Source organism: Nicotiana tomentosiformis, chromosome 10, assembly GCF_000390325.3.
Source record: "Nicotiana tomentosiformis chromosome 10, ASM39032v3, whole genome shotgun sequence".
NCBI classification, from domain to species: domain Eukaryota; kingdom Viridiplantae; phylum Streptophyta; class Magnoliopsida; order Solanales; family Solanaceae; genus Nicotiana; species Nicotiana tomentosiformis.
The window spans coordinates 40,646,870-40,663,668 of NC_090821.1; the positions used below are offsets into that span (position 1 = coordinate 40,646,870).

The following is a 16,799-nucleotide window of genomic DNA, read 5'->3' on the forward strand; positions in this document are numbered from 1 at the left end:
CTCAAAGATATGATTTATTCTCAATTTCATGCCCAAGCTCGTGGTCAAAATCCGAAAATACCAATTTCTAGGTTTTTCTTCAAAATCTCAAATTCCTATAAATGTTCATGTCTAAATCCATATATAAACCTTGTATTTAACTCGCAACTAGAAGAAATCACTTACCTCTAGATAATGATGGAACCCCCTCTCACAATGCTCTCAAAAATCGCCTAAGTCTAAGTGGGAAATGAGCTAAGTCTCGGAACAAAAAGCCCTTGGCTCCAATCGCAGATCTCGCATTTTCGACAGGGGGTTCGCAAATGCAAAGAAAGCATCGCAAATGCGACCCCTGACAATGTTGGCCTTCATCGCAAATGCGATACAGAGTTCGCAAATGCGAACTCTTCAGGCTTTGCAAAAGCAACCATATTTTCGCAAATGCGATCCATTCCCTCAGCAGCCCAGGTTCGCAAATGCGAACACTTTCTCGCAAATGCGATGGCCGCATTTGCGACCAAAACATCGCAATTGCGATCATACCAGAACCAGCAGTCTAACTTCTTAGCAAAACACTCTGAAGCCACTCTGAAACTCACCCGAGCCCATAGGGCTGCAAACCAAACACACATACAAGTCTAAAAATATAACACGAACTTGTTTGAGGCCTCATATCACATCAAACAACGTCGAATTCATGAATCGCACCGCATTCCAAGCTTAATGAACCATAGAACTTAAAACTTCTACATTCAATGCCGAAACCTATCAAATCACGTCCGATTGACCTCAAATTTTGCACACAAGTCACATTTGACATTATAGACCTACTTCAACTTCCGAAATCAGAATCCTACCCCGATATCAAAAAGGCCCTTCCCTGTCAAACTTCTCAAAAACCTTCAAATTCCAAGTTTCGCCAAATGACTTCAAAATGACCTACAGACCTCCAAATCCACATCCGGATGCGCTCCCAATACCAGAATCACCATACAGAGCTATTCCCAGGCTTAGAATCCCAAACGGACATTGATAACATTGAAATTCACTTCAACTCAAATTTATGAAATTCTTCCAAAATGTCAATTTCCATAATAGGCGTCGAAACGCTCCCGGTTCATCCAAAACACAATCCGGATATACGCCCAAGTCCAAAATCATCATACGAACCTGTTGGAACCTTCAAATCCTGATTCCGAGGTCGTTTACTCAAAAATCACACCTTAGTTAATTTTTCCAACTTAAAGCTTCCGAAATGAGAATTTTCTTTCTAAATCAACTCCGAACTTTCCTAAATTAAATTCCGACCACGCGTACAAGTGATAATACCTTAAGTGAAGCTGCTCAGGGCCTCAACTCGCTGAATGACGTGCTAGTGCTCAAAATGACCGGTCGAGTCATTACATTCTCTCCCACTTAAATATGCGTTCGTCCTCGAACGTGCTAAGAACTACTCTGGAGTTGTCCGAAATCATTATTTAACACCTCGTGCACCCACCCGTGCTACCACAACTCAGTTAAGCACATTAGCTTGAGCAAATCTGAAAATTCTCCCTTTTATTTAGTCAAATTAGCTTTAGAGCCAAATTCCAACATCGGAAATTCTCTACCAAGTCCGTTCCCAACATACGAAACCTTATCAATCACAAAATGATGTACTAATACATGATTGTATACTCTTACCGAATTCACACCATGCATTGCATTATTCACATGACCATAATAACATCCTCTGACAACAATAGCCAAAATTCCATGAATCTGATGCCCACAACACACCTCATGAAGCATATAAGTCTCGTTCCAACTCTCACAATACTGCCACGACAGAAGAGATGTGTAGGAACTCATAACAACCTGCCGAATCATAATTCATGGAGTATCTCCTCCCGACAAGAATCATTACCTTATTCTGGACTGAATATCGATATTTACTCTTTAATGTGCCTCATATAAATCTGATCGCACTGATCCCAGGTCCAATAATCTCATCTCACCTAGTACAAACTGCTCAGACAATAAGCCACCTCAGACACTGCCAAAAGTCTCATATAATGCCATAATGTGCCAACAAGCTACAAACTCGAATATGATACATAATGGAATAAACTCTGGAAAGAACTACACAACCCACATAACTAATTTAAACAACCGAAAAGATATTATAAGCCTTCCTCGAAAAACGAGAAGCAAAACACACAATAATAGATAGGTAGAATAGCCTAGTAAATACTTGTACTTATTCATGTTTGTCATCCCGGTCCCTGTGTTTATCAAAGTTTCAAGGAGCGTGAATATAAAATTTTAGAATAAAAATGATTAAAATAAAAACGAAAAAAATAAAAGAAATTAAAAAAACATACTGTAAGTTTCTTTCTCAGTTTATCCCCTCCCTCCCCTGTTATTTTTCTCTTTATTCCTCCTCTTCCCATCTTTAACCCAGCCCATCCCCCATTTAATTTCTTTCTCTTTTTCTTCCCTACTCGTTCTTCCCCCTGCCCTTTGCTCCATTTCTTTTTTCTCCCCTTCTCGTTCTTTCCCCAGCCCCTTCCCCATTTCTTTTTCTTTTTCTTTTCAAAATAGCTTTGATAGATCTGATTTCCTTTTGCATGATCTAGTTAATTCTTTGTTTGCCATTATTTTTTGCTTTGTCAATGTTTGTTTTCAATATAAAATCGTGCAATTTGATTGATAGAAATCTTTATTTTTTATTATGGTTGTTGTTATATATGTATGAAGTTAAATTTACCCAAATCTGATGGAGTGTAATATTAGGAATCCTTTTTCTAGAAGCGTGATTTAATGGAAGAGGGACGAGAAGTGATGAGTGAAGGAATGGAGGCTTTTTCCATGGATCGCGAATCTCCGCCGCTTACCGCCCCCATGGCCGCTTCCGAACGCCGCGGAAGTGCGATTCCTTTGATGTTTGAACAGGCTCACTAGTGTTTGCCGCCGCACATGGTGGAACTTTGAGGGACCGTGAGCACTATCAATGTATAGTTATAAGGAAAAAAAGGGACGAGGGACAAAATCCACTAATCATAGAGAGTGACTAAAGGGTTTGGTCAGCAGAGAAGTTTTGAGTGATATTTATAACTGCCTTGCTGAACGCCGACAGGATTTAGGTAGTGCTGGAAGAAGGTTTTTTATAGAGGAACTGAAAATGGGAGTGTTCATGGTGTTCACCAGATCTGGTGGCATGACAGTGATGGATAAGGTGATGGTATTATTTATTTTTTCATGTAAAACTAAAAAGAAAAGGTGATGTAGCATATTTTATATGATGTGGATTCTAGCATCATGTGATTGAGAGACACGCAATGTCAAAGGTGTTTAAAATATTGACTTTGAACAATTATAAGTGTCTCGATGAAACTTTATTGAATATAGGGACCGGGATAACAAACGGAAATATGTAAAAGTGTTTGTCAGGCTATTCTGCCTAATAGAAATGGGAAACTGTACTCAACATCACACTGTTGCGGTGTGCAACCCGATCCACACATGATACCGTTGCGACATGCAACCTGATCCAACCATGATACCCGTTGCGGCGTGCCACCCGATCCAAACAACATATCTGTGGCGGCGTGCCACCTGATCCAACCATATACCCGTGGCGGTGTGCCACCTGATCCACACATAATAATCTAACAAAAACACACATCGAGCCGTAATGCTTATACTCACAAAATGCCTGAATATCAACCATAAGCACGCCAAGTGCATAATACAAATCTTGCGGATAGGGGTAGCGTCATACGCTATAAAACTCAAGTACAACTAAGGTGCGATATCTGGTCTACATCACGGGAGCCATCCTGCTCACATAATACCACAAACTACATGGGATCTCAATACGAGTGCGAATAATTAAACCGTCTCACAACCCACATGGCACAATAGAGTATTACATGAAATAGCTGATGACAGAAATAACATCCAAGGCCAGGAGACCCCTCCGAAAACAACGTTATGCTTAAATTAACACATCCGGCCTGATATAGAGCCCACATTCATACTTAGATCCATCCACGGACCTCAAGTCTATTCTGATCGTACCGCACTAAGCTAATAACCTTTCAAGGATCCACAATAACCCCTTTTTCTCCCCATGACACACAAGAAAAACCGTCAATCCGGCAAAAACACCCACAGTCCGCAACCAAATGAATAGAGCGTCTTCCAGGCCAAAACTCTCACATTAGCGATAGTACAAAAATCTCCATACTTGGTTTTAAATCTTTAATCAATCCAGTGATTACATGTCATACTTATACAATCTTCCCGTGGGATACACTCCCACGACCTTCTGCACCAAGTAACAAGTCTGCACATCCATATCAACGGTCATACTAAGGCTGTAAATCAAATCGAGAATCCGCAAATCAGAACACAAATCCCCTTACACGAGACACTGACCTTGGGTGACGCTAAAGGCAATACCAGCTCACTCTAAACATCTGAATTCTTCCCTGCTCATCCGAGCTCTTGACATTCTTATCAACACCGAACTGCAACTTTGATCCTCAACTTCCAATCCCCATGCTACCCACTGCACTTAATCATGCCAATACGCAAGAGTACAAGAATTTCATCATAACTCATGAACCACTAATAGGGTACACCCATTCTGATAATTCCCCTATGAATCCGAAGTTATTTTCTCCTATTCCTCCAATGATACATCGCATACCGAAGACAACATAAAACACTCCAAGCCCTTTTTCATAACCTGCTGCAAAAGCTCGATACTCAGCCATACTACGGAATCAAAATCCTTAGATACCGCACTTTAACTTTTGAATCCACTAGGACCATTGTCGAGAGTCACCCACTCTGACTCGGTCCCAAATATAATAAACTCCAAGGCCCTGCTAGCATATGAACACCGTCTCAAAGAGACACCTAGCCGAATCACCTTTCTTGTAAATCACCTCTACACGAAGCACAAATCTTGAGTCCTCCCAAAGCCTGATCATAAATTGATAAGGCCCATTGTAGCACATATTCCTCAAATCCTCTGCTCAAATCACCATTGATGTCCTATTTCCCTAGTCGTAATAACCCACCAATATACTGATAACCATAAACCCCCACAAATAGAAAACCATGCAATCTAATCGTAGGCGGTGGGGCTCTCTTATTTAGCTTGAAGCTACCATTGCATAACTCTGGAACCCACCAAGATTCCTTCTCCCCCATCAACATGATCTTGCACAATCAACCCACCAAATTCCTCGAAATCCTTCTGTTAACATTTCATGAACGCTCTGAATCACTAGCCACATTTACATATCCGACCTCTTACCGAATAGCCAGTAGAATCCTTCATAGAAGCTATGTCAACACCACAAGACCGCTAACCTGGTCACAAGAGATAAACCACTTGTGGAAATTACATGCCACTATCTTCCAACGAAGCTGCACTGAGTACTCTTACTATGAAATCCTTAAACTATTCTGAGCTCGTGCTCATTCACCAGTTGTACAAGTCTTCTCACTCCTCGCGGACATCAACTAAAGGTGCGACAATACATTCCACTCCAATTTCATGTTATATCCTTCTTCATATCAAGCAACTCATTTCTGTCCTATCCAACCTTCTTCCGCATGGAAGCCAATATTCCAAAATTACGCCCGTAGACCTAGTCACTGTCCACCATGAATCCCAAATCACTCTAACTTTCCTCAAGGCGTGCAGCTATCCTACCACAGAACCCATATGCCACTCTTCCATTCTCCCGCTCTGGTCGAACCCTCTCCTTTGAACGACTACTCGACTTGTGTTTCTCACACTTGGCCTTCTAGATTTATCCACTACCAGACACCTCCCACATGTCCTTCCTCATCCTTCACTGCCCAATTGTTTCCTTAAATCAATATCTATCTCCGTAGCACTTGAACCAATAGATAGCCACCAACTTTAAACCTCCCCGAAGATCGTCTTCCTTGATACCTCAACACCCGGAACACCGATTCAATCCTGAACCACTGCACACTACGATCTCTGACAGCCGCTTCCCCGGCACTATTTCACAATACCCTACCCTAAAGGCGATTTGAAGAAGGCCATAACATCGGTGAACCTTAACGCGTTCAACAAGGACGATGACACCGCATCACAATTGAGAACTCTACCGCGCTCGAAAATACCAAGTACCATTATTCCATCAACCCAAATCTAAACATTTCTAGCCTGATTGCCTTTCCTCCGCCGGAAATAAAATGCTGAACTTCTGAATCATGCACTGAGTAAACCTCCTTACAAGTCATTTACTGCCTCGTCACATAAACAAGAACCCTACCATTACACCAACATGGTGTGATAACAACGCATGAATCGTCATAACAATCAATGCTCAAATATCAAAACCATAGGAAACACTGATGCTGAGCTGAAATGATAGGACGGCCTTCCGCAAGGCGACAACAATAGCCCAATCAGATATGCAGGGAGAAACATCCTGCTCCACGTCTGTAGTACCACTGCAACTCCTTGGTGCCCAATTGACACGAGTGCCCAACACCGTACAAGAATGAGTAGGAAGAAAATAAAGGCATAAGCCTCAAAGGAATCAAATCACATGATAAGGAATCAAGAAGGGAAGTTCTCCTAACAGCCCTGTAGTCTCTCGAGGATAAGTACAGATGTCTCTGTACCAATCCGCAAGACTCTACTAGACTTGCTCATGACTCGTGAGACCTACGTGAACCTAGTGCTCTGATATCATGTTGTCACGACCCAAAATTCATTAAGGTCATGATGGCGCCGGACACCACTGTCAGGCAAGCCAATAATATATACTTAATTTGGTTCTCATTCTATTATTTTTGAAATTATATTTTTTCTGCAATTTAAATAGTAAAGCATGGGGATTTACAAAGTAAATAATAATACTTTTAACAATTTAAATACTGAACAACCCATAATTATCCAAATATTCGGTGTCACAAGTGCATGAGTATTAACTAAAAAAAAAATAATAATAATAAAATACAATAACTGCCGGAATACAAATTGGATAGAAAAATATAAATACTCTTAAGAAGAATGCTGGCTGCGGTCGACAAAAGGAATGCAGCTCACCTAGGTCCCCGCATATACACACGCCTCTGCTCTCACAGGGTCTTTAGACATATACGTACCTGCACAAAAATATGCAGCAAGTGTAGTATGAGTACTTAAGTAATGTGTACCCAGTAACTATCTAGCCTAACCCCAGAGAATTAGTGATGAGGGGTCGACATCAACACTCACTAGTGGTCCAACAACATAAGGTACAGTAAAAAGGTAGCAAGTATGAGGCAGAGTAAGTAAGTGAAATAGACAAATATAAATCACATGGTATAAATCCCCTCTCTTTACGAGGAACTCAAGCTCTTCATTAGAAATTCCCTCCTTAACCGAAGCATATATATAGGTATAGTGAAACTCATCAAGTGGCTACCATAATTCAAATCCGGAATTTACAGATACACTGGCTTCTTGCCAAGTTTTACGCACAATTTCATGGGAATGTGATATAGGAAATGCCGAGGCTTACGGCCCGATCCAAAATAAATATTTAAACTGTGCACTGCCGAGGGTCGAACGACCCGAACCATAGATATATCTATTAAACTGCCGAGGCGAACGGCCCGCTCCCATGAGAGTGTGGTACATAAATCCTGCAGAGGCGAATGGCTCGATCCCATAAGAAGTGGAATTCAAATCCTGCCGAGGCGAACGGCCCGATCCCATAAGAATAAGAGGCTTTGACGGGTCCTTGACCCCACTCACAAATAAACGTGTGAGTTGTAATTTCTTTAACAAAAACCTTTCAATGAAACATATATACCACAGAAACATGTCGTAAGAGGAGTAAAATTATTCGGTGACTAATCATGAACTCGTGAAGTCTCAACAATAGCAAGTCTAGTCTCAAGTAGTAATGTAAAATAGTGGAATTTAATAGGCGAGAGACTGCTCAAATAATACAGCTATAGCATGATGTGAACCTAATCCTACCTGGACAATAACATGAATGTAGCTACGTACGGGCTCTCATCACTTCGCGCGTACGTGGCCCCCACAACAAGTAGGACACATCAATATACAACACCTAGGGGTAATTTTCTCCTCACAGAGTTAGGCAGGAGACTTACCTCACTCTAATGTTCCAAAACCGACTCCAACGCCGCCCTAACACCTCAACCCGATGACCGTCGATCCAAAACTAGTCAAATAAGATGCAACCCAATCAAGACATACTCTAATACTCATAATTGATCAATTTATAATAATTTCCAACTTCGCTCAAAAAATTGATAAAGCAGCCCTCGGGCCCACATGCCCGGATTCTAAAAATATTTGAAGATAAACATTACCCATAACATTACAAACTCAAAGATATTATTTATTCTCAATTCCATGCCCAAACTCGCGGTAAAAATCAAAAAATACTTATTTCTAGGTTTTTCTTCAAAATCCCAAATTTCTATAAATTTTCATGTCTAAATTCATATATAAACCTTGTATTTAACTCGCAACTAGAAGAATTCACTTACCTCTTTATGATGATGGAACCCCCTCTCAAAATGCTCTCAAAAATCACCTAAGTCCAAGTGGGAAATAAGGGAAATGAGCAAGTCTCGGAATAAAAAGCCCTTGGCTCGACCTTCGCAAATGCGAAGAAAGCATCGCAAATGCGACCCCTGACAGAGTTGGCCTTCATCGCAAATGCGATACAGAGTTCGCAAATGCGAACTCTTCAGGCTTTGCAAAAATGACCATATTGTCGCAAATATGATCCATTCCATCAGCAGCCCAGGTTCGCAATTGTGAACACTTCCTCGCAAATGCGATGGCCGCATTTGCGACCTAAACATCGCAATTGCGATCATACCAGAACCAGCAATCCAACCTATTAAACTTCTACATTTGATGCTGAAACCTATCAAGTCATGTTCGATTGACCTCAAATTTTGCACACAAATCACATTTGACATTACAGACCTACTCCAACTTCCGGAATTAGAATCCGACCCCGATATCAAAAAGTCCATTCCCGGTCAAACTTCTCAAAAACCTTCAAATTCCAACTTTCTCCAAATGACCTCAAAATGACCTACGGACCTCCAAATCCATATCTGGACGTGCTCCCAATACCAGAATCACCATACGAAACTATTCCCAGACTCAAAATCCTAAACGGACATTGATAACATTTAAATTCACTTCAACTCAAATTTATGAAATGCTTCCTAAATGCCAACTTCCATAATAGGCGTCGAAACACTCACTGGTCATCCAAAACTGAATTTGGACATACGCCCAATTCCAAAATCATCATGCGAACCTGTTGAAACCTTCAAATCCTGATTCCGAGGTCGTTTACTCAAAAATCACACCTTAGTCAATCTTTTCAACTTAAAGCTTCCGTAATGAGAATTTTCTTTCCAAATCAACTCCGAACTTCTCGAAATTAAATTTTGATCATGCGTACAAGTCATAATACCTGAAGTGAAGCTGCTCAGGGCCTCAACCCGCTGAACTACGCGCTAGAGCTCAAAATGACCGTTCGAGTCGTTACAAAAAGACTGTAGAATTTATAATTCTTTACTCCTCTTTGCTTCACGGTTCGCGTCTCCAAGCATTAGATAGTGGTATATTTGTTACAAATTACCAACTTTTTACTAATGGTGGATGTTACTCAAAACAATTTTTATTTTGCTAAATAAATAAATAGATATTGAAGCCCGGAGAGTTACTCCAAAGGGTTTGATTTCTTTGTCTTTTACCTAATATGCATTTCATTTGTGTTAGAAAATCTTATGACAGATAGGGCTTTTTATAAGGCACTCAACTTACTTCTTATGTCTATGTATGCTAACAAAGGTAATTCCAATTTGTATCCTCAAGTTTGTGTAACTTATGTGTTGTTGAAGTTGATTCTGTGGTTGTGGCTAGTTATGAAATACACCATCACTACCATCAACCTTTCCATGATTAGTCCACACAAAATAATTATCCATAAACCCTTTTCTATAAAGATGAGTCTTAACATTCTTCGATGCCAAAAAAAAATGCAAACACTTGCACTTCACACAAGGACACCTAATCATCCCTCCAAACTGAAATGGTTCAAGTGACATTGCATGCCTAATAAATTCATTAACCCCTTCTATAAATTTCTCCCTCAAAAATTGACGATTAAGATAATTCCTATTATACATCCAACTACGATATTTCATCTAAACAATGAACAAATAAATTGAATGTTAAATTAATTAAGTATTCAAATTAATTTATAGTTTAAGTTACATAATAAATTTTAGTAACAATTTAGTAAATTTAAATAACTTGAGTACTTATTAATTTGAATACAATATTGTTACTAGCTAGAACAATGAATTAGTTAAGCCATTCAATTAGACTAAATCACTTAGTATTAACCATAATTAATAAACCCTAAATCTAATTTAGTAAGCCCTAAATCAATAAAATTGAAAACATAAAAATTAGCTAAGCAAAGCATAATCATAACCTTCTAACATAATATCTTCTAAATTAGCTAAGCCAAGTACATTACATGCTATCATAAATAAAATCAATAAGAGTAAACCCTAAATCTAAAGAATTAAAAATCAATTGAAAGAATCCCAAAATCCCAAAATCAATAAGAGTAAACCCTAGTTTATACAATTGAAAGAATTTAAATAACTAAAATTAACAAATACAGATAACTAACCTTCAAAGAGAGGAGAGGGGTATGATTTTGGGTGAAAATGGCAGTGAGCGGAGGTGACGAGCAGTGGTGGCGCGGCAGTGGTGGCCGGCGAGCAATGGTGGCGGCGACGGCGGGCGGGGAGAGACGAAGGGGGGCTTTGATTATGTATGAGAAGGGAGTGATGAGTTGATTTTGGGTGGGATTTTGGGTAAAATCGCACCTTTGAAAGAGAGAATGAGAGAAAGGAAAAAGAGAGAAATGGAGAAGAAACCCTCTCTTGCAGCCCTAAATTAAAGATTTTCGGCCGACTTCGGCCAAAAATTGTAGTCGGTACATTTAAATGACCAATTGACCGTTTGACTACAACATTTCCGATCTAAATCAATCGGTATTTTCATTTTAATTTTTTTTTAAAATAATTTAATTATAAAATCAATTTATCAAAATTGCTTTTAAATAAGTAATATTTAATATTTAATTAATTATCTAATAGATCCATCCTATATATATATATATATATATATATATATATATATATATATATATATATATATATATATATATATATATATATATGTAGATCGTAGATCGTAGATAATAATAATCTATATATGTTTGACAACTAATACCGACCGATATCAGTCGGGAACTTCATCAAATCTTTTTGAAAAATTATATTAGTTATGAAAAAATAACACAGAACCTGGGTGGCAAAAAATTAATTCAGTATAAGATGAATTTAGCTGTGAAACTTACCAAAAGTTTAGCCTAATATGTCTTATTTTTATAGAATCAATAATTATGCAATTTAAACACTCCTAGATAAAATTATAGATTTTCTACCAAGACTGCACCAATATGCTGAGATTTCCAATACAAGAGATTCAACCATTCATACATGGTGAAAAACATTAAATTGAATTATTCTTGTGAACTCATTTAAAAGGTGCAACAAGTAGTTAGATGGTATGACTATGTTTGTAGGCCTCCATAAGATTTCTTGGATGACTTTAAGGCCTCCATTGTTGAAGATTGCATGTACACTTGTAGCTTGCTAAAGAGTAGTTGAAATGACTCTATAAATAACCATCACTCTTTCATTGTAAGATCATCATACCTTTGAGTGTTATATGAAATATATTTATCTCTTTGAGAGTTTAGGAGAGTTCTCCTTAAGTTCTACCAAGAACTTGTCTTTGATTGCTTCAAGGATAGTTTCTCCTTGTAAGTAATCTTCTATCTTAGGTGATAGATTAGGTTACTTGATTACTGCTCTTGAGGTTGTGTATTTAATATATCCATAGTTGCTTGCGCTTCTAATCTTGGGATCTAATCTCCTTGTAAGCTTCGTAATTTTTTCTTTCAATTCCATACTAATTCTTATTATCCTATGTCACTTCCTACCATATTTACATCATATATCTTTTGATCTTGGGTTCCGCATCATTTGGTATTAGAGCCTAGTTGATTATATTATCTTATATTAGTTCAAGTTTTGATCTCTTTATTTGAAAAACAAAAAAACAAAAAATATGTCCAAAAATACTATAATCTAGAGCAGTCTTTTGTTTCTGGATTTTTTTGTCATCTATTCTTCTTATTCAACAAGTAGTATTTTACTTAAATACTACCTATTGTGATCTTTTTTGTCTCTCTGAATTAAATCATTTTAGTCATGTAGCTTAAGTTATGATTAAATCCATATAGTCAATCCTGTGTATTCAGCTATTCTTGTTGAATTTTTTTGTTCCCTTAGTTTTATTTTTTAGCATCATTGTTTCTTCTCTTGTCAACATGTGAGCTCTTTATATTAGAATTCTACAATAGAAATGTTCTTTTGGAGTCGTCCAGATTTAGTTACTTGGCAGAACTACAAAGGAAAACTCTATAGTAGTAAAAGGTATGAGTGGAGAGATTTAAAAAAAAAAGCCAAAATTATTGAGGGACAAACACGAGGGTTGTGTGACATTGAGTGAGTGTAAACACGTGAGGCAGTGTTATGAGGCCCTAACTTTTTCTTTTTGTATAAGCATGTCGCACGCATGCAATGGTGGTGAAAGCACAGGAAGTGTAAATGCCAATCTAGATATATTGGTTGCTATTCAAGCAATGCAACGAGAATTTTCAAGGATGAGTATGAGATTAGATAATATGGAAGAGAGGCTGGAAGAAAATGAAAATAGGAGAAGAGTCCCAGGGAACGAAAGGAGGCAAGAACAACCACATGCACAACCACGGGTTGGTGAAGAACACTTCGATGTCATTGAAGAAGATAGTGATAATGACTATGTTTATATGGGAGGACATGGTCAAAGAGGGGGTAGAAGAATAGGAAGACCACAAAGGGGACTTAGGAATGAAGAAGGGGTTGATAGAAATTTGGGTAGTATTAAGATGAACATCTCTTCCTTTCAAAGGAAGAGTGATCCAGATGCCTATCTAGACTGGGAAAGAAAGGTTGAGAAGGTGTTTGATTGCCATAATTACTCGGAGGAGAAAAAGGTAAAATTAGCAATTATCGAATTCACCGATTACGCTTCAACATGGTGGGATAAGATAGTGGTGAATAGAAGTAAAAATTTGGGAAGGCCGGTTTCTTCTTGGGAAGAGATGAAATCTATTATGAGAAAATGATTTATTCCCTCACACTACTATAGAGATCTTCATAGGAAGCTTCAAACCTTATACCAAGGTACAAAAGGTGTTGAGGAGTATTAGCAAGAGATGGAGATGTCCCTGATTAGAGCCAACATTGAAGAGGATCGTGAGGTAACTATGTAAAGGCTCATTAGTGGACTGAATAGAGAAATTGCAAATGTTGTAGACTTAAAATATTATGTGGAGATGGAGGAACTTGTGCACATGGCTGTAAAATTCTAAAGGCAGCTCAAGTTCAAGGGTCAAAACAAGTAGCCTACTCCTAGTCCAAGTTGGGAAAAATCAAAGGATATGGGCAACACTTCTTGGAGGGGAAATTGGAGTAAGCCAGGAGATGATAGAGCTGTCCAAAGGCCTAAACAAGAAAAAATCAAGGAAAAAAAAGCTCAAGGTACTAATTTATTCCATACTAATACTAGAAACAGAGATACTAAATATTTTAAATGTCATGAGGTTGAGCATATTGCTTCTGAATGTCCTAATATAAGGACAATGATTTTAAAAGTTGATGGGAGCTTTGAGACGGATGTGGAGAGTGAGGATGACGATAGAGATGATTTGGTTGGCGCATGTCACGACCCAAAATCCTAACCTGTTGTGATGGCGCCTAACGTGGTACTAGGCAAGCCGACATTATGAAATAATTCCAACACTTTTAATAGAAAATGAATTAAAGTAGTTTAAATAATAAAAGATCTCATAAACAGGGATAGAAACCCAAAACTCAAAGCAAAAGTTCCCAACTATCGGGGTGTCACAGAGTGCATGAGCATCTATACATCACAAGTCGAAAAAATACTGTCTATGATAGTCTAAAACTCAATACAATAAACAAAAAGATAGGGAAGGAGATACAAGGTCTGCGAAATGTCGGGCAGCTACCTTGGAATCTCCAAAAGATCAACTGTGCGATGGAATCAACACCCGTCGTGTCCGAAAATACCTGGATATGCACAGAAAGTGAAGGGTGTAGCGTGAGTACAACCAGATGGTTGCAGCTGCTCAGGACCAAGTGGTCCCCGTTATGAATGATGATGAGCAAATGAGACTTGAGAGATTTGGGAGGCTTCAGCCTCCATCATTTAGTGGTGCTGAGTCAGAGGATGCTCAGAGCTTCTTGGACAAGTGCCAGTGGATTCTTCACATGGATGGTATTCTGGAGACCAGTGGGGTCTCGTTTACTACTTTTCAGTTCACAGGGGCTGCCATCAGATGGTGGGAGGCTTATGAGAGATGCAGGTCGGTCGGTGCAGCACCGCTTACATGGCAGGAGTTCTCTGTTCTCTTCTTGGAGAAGTTCGTGCCACAGTCTTGCAGGGAGGAGCTGCATAGACAGTTTGAGCAGTTCCGTCAGAAGGGCATGTCTATGACACAGTACAAGATGAGGTTTTCTGAGTTAGCTCATCACACAGTTTGGTTGGTTCCCACTGATACGGAGAGTATTAGGAGGTTCATTGATGGCCCCACATATCAGCTACGATTTCTTATGACTCGGGAGAGGGTGTCTGGTGCTACTTGTGATGAAGTGGTTGACATTGCTCAGTAGATAGAGATGGTCCATGGCCATGAGCATGGAGAAAGGGAGGCCAAGCAGCCTCATGGATCGGCTGGTTTCACCGGTGTTCCTTCTGGAGGTCAGTACTACCATGGCAGGGGTCGTACTTATAGGCACGCTCAAACGTCTCGTCCAGTTCACCGTGGTGCATTATCCAGCCATGGTTCAAACAGTTCTCATCAAGGTCAATCATCTCTCAGTGCCCTTCCAGCTTAGAGTTTGTCCCGTGCTCCATCGACTCAGGGTTCATCTATACCGGGTCCTTCTAGCAGTTATCCTGGTGTTCGGGGCTCCCTTCAGTCCCCACCACCAGCACCGGGGAGTTTCTTTGAGTGCGGGGAGTTTGAGCATATGTGGAGGTAGTGTCCTCGTCGCCCAGGAGGTCCAGTGAAGTAGAGGAGTCAAGCTGCGACTTCAGCACCAGTTACTTCACCACCCGCCCAACCAGCTCGGGGTGGGGCTCAGTCAGCTAGAGGTCGCCCAAGAGGGGGAGGCCGATCAGGTGGAGGCCAGGCCTTATTCTATGCTATTCCTTCCAGGACAAATATTGTTGCTTCCGATATAGTTATCACATGTATTGTCTTAGTAAGCCACAGGGATGCCTCTGTATTATTTGACCCTGGTTCCACTTATTCGTATGAATTATTGTATTTTGCTCATTATCTGGATATGCCTCGTCAGTCCTTAGTTTCATCTATTCATGTATCTATACCAGTAGGCGATACTATTGTTGTGGACCGTATATATCGGTCGTATGTAGTGACTATTGGGGGATTAGAGACCAGAGTTGATCTCTTATTGCTTAGTATGGCGGACTTCGACGTGATCTTGGGTATGGATTGGTTGTCTCCATATCATGTTGTTCTGGATTGTCACGCTCAGACCGTGATGTTAGTGATACCGGGGTTGATAATGATTGAGTGGAGAGGTTATCTAGACTATGTTTGATCTATTTGAAGGCACAGCGGATGGTTGGGAAGGGTTGTTTATCTTATTTGGCCTTCGTAAGGGATGTTGGTGCTGATACTCCTACTATTGATTATGTTCTGGTGGTGCGAGATTTTCCGGATGTATTTCTAGCAGACCTGTCGGGCATGCCGCCTGGAAGGGATATTGACTTTGGGATTGACTTGGTGCCGGGCACTCAGCCCATTTCTATTCCTCCGTATCGTATGGCACCAGCTGAGTTGAATGAATTGAAGGAGCAGCTTCAGGAACTTCTTGATAAGGGGTTTATTAGACCCAGTATGTCTCCTTGGGGTGCACCAGTCCTATTTGTGAAGAAGAAGAATGGCACTATGCGGATGTGCATTGATTACAGGCAGTTGAACAAAGTTACAATCAAGAACAAGTATCTTTTGCCGCGCATTGATGATCTATTTGACCAGCTTCAGGGAGCGAGGGTGTTCTCTAAGATTTACTTGAGGTCTGGGTATCACCAGTTGAAGACTCGGGACTCGGATATTCTAAAGACAGTATTCAGGACCCGTTATGGTCATTATGAGTTCCTCGTGATGTCTTTTAGGCTGACCAACGCCCCAACAACATTTATGTATCTGATGAACAATGTATTTCAGCCTTATCTTGACTCGTTTTTCATAGTGTTCATTGATGAAATCATGGTATACTCTCGTAGCCAGGAGGAGAATGCTCAACATTTAAGGATTATGTTGCAGTGGTTGAGGGAGAAGAAGCTTTATGCTAAGTTCTCCAAATATGAGTTTTGGCTTAGTTCAGTGGAGTTCTTGGGGCACGTGGTGTCCAGTGAGGGGATTCAGGTGGATCCGAAGATGATAGAGGCAGTTTAGAGTTGGCCCAGACTGTCCTTAGCCACGAAGATTCAGAGCTTTCTCGGCTTGGCCGATTATTATCGTCGCTTCGTAGAGGGTTTCTCG

The 16,799-nt window shown here is 39.8% G+C and overlaps 1 protein-coding gene across 1 annotated transcript; it reads left to right on the forward strand.

Annotated features, from left to right (window-relative positions):
- Nucleotides 1-14,337: 14,337 nt before the first annotated feature.
- On the forward strand, nt 14,338-14,895 carry LOC138900051 (uncharacterized). The gene has a single exon (XM_070186755.1). It carries the CDS (start codon nt 14,338-14,340, stop codon nt 14,893-14,895), a length of 558 nt encoding a protein of 185 aa, XP_070042856.1.
- The last annotated feature ends 1,904 nt before the right edge of the window (nt 14,896-16,799 follow it).

Bases quoted from the DNA above. Each gene is read 5' to 3' on its own strand.
- LOC138900051 (XM_070186755.1), top strand. From the start codon at position 14,338: ATGGTTGCAGCTGCTCAGGACCAAGTGGTCCCCGTTATGAATGATGAT.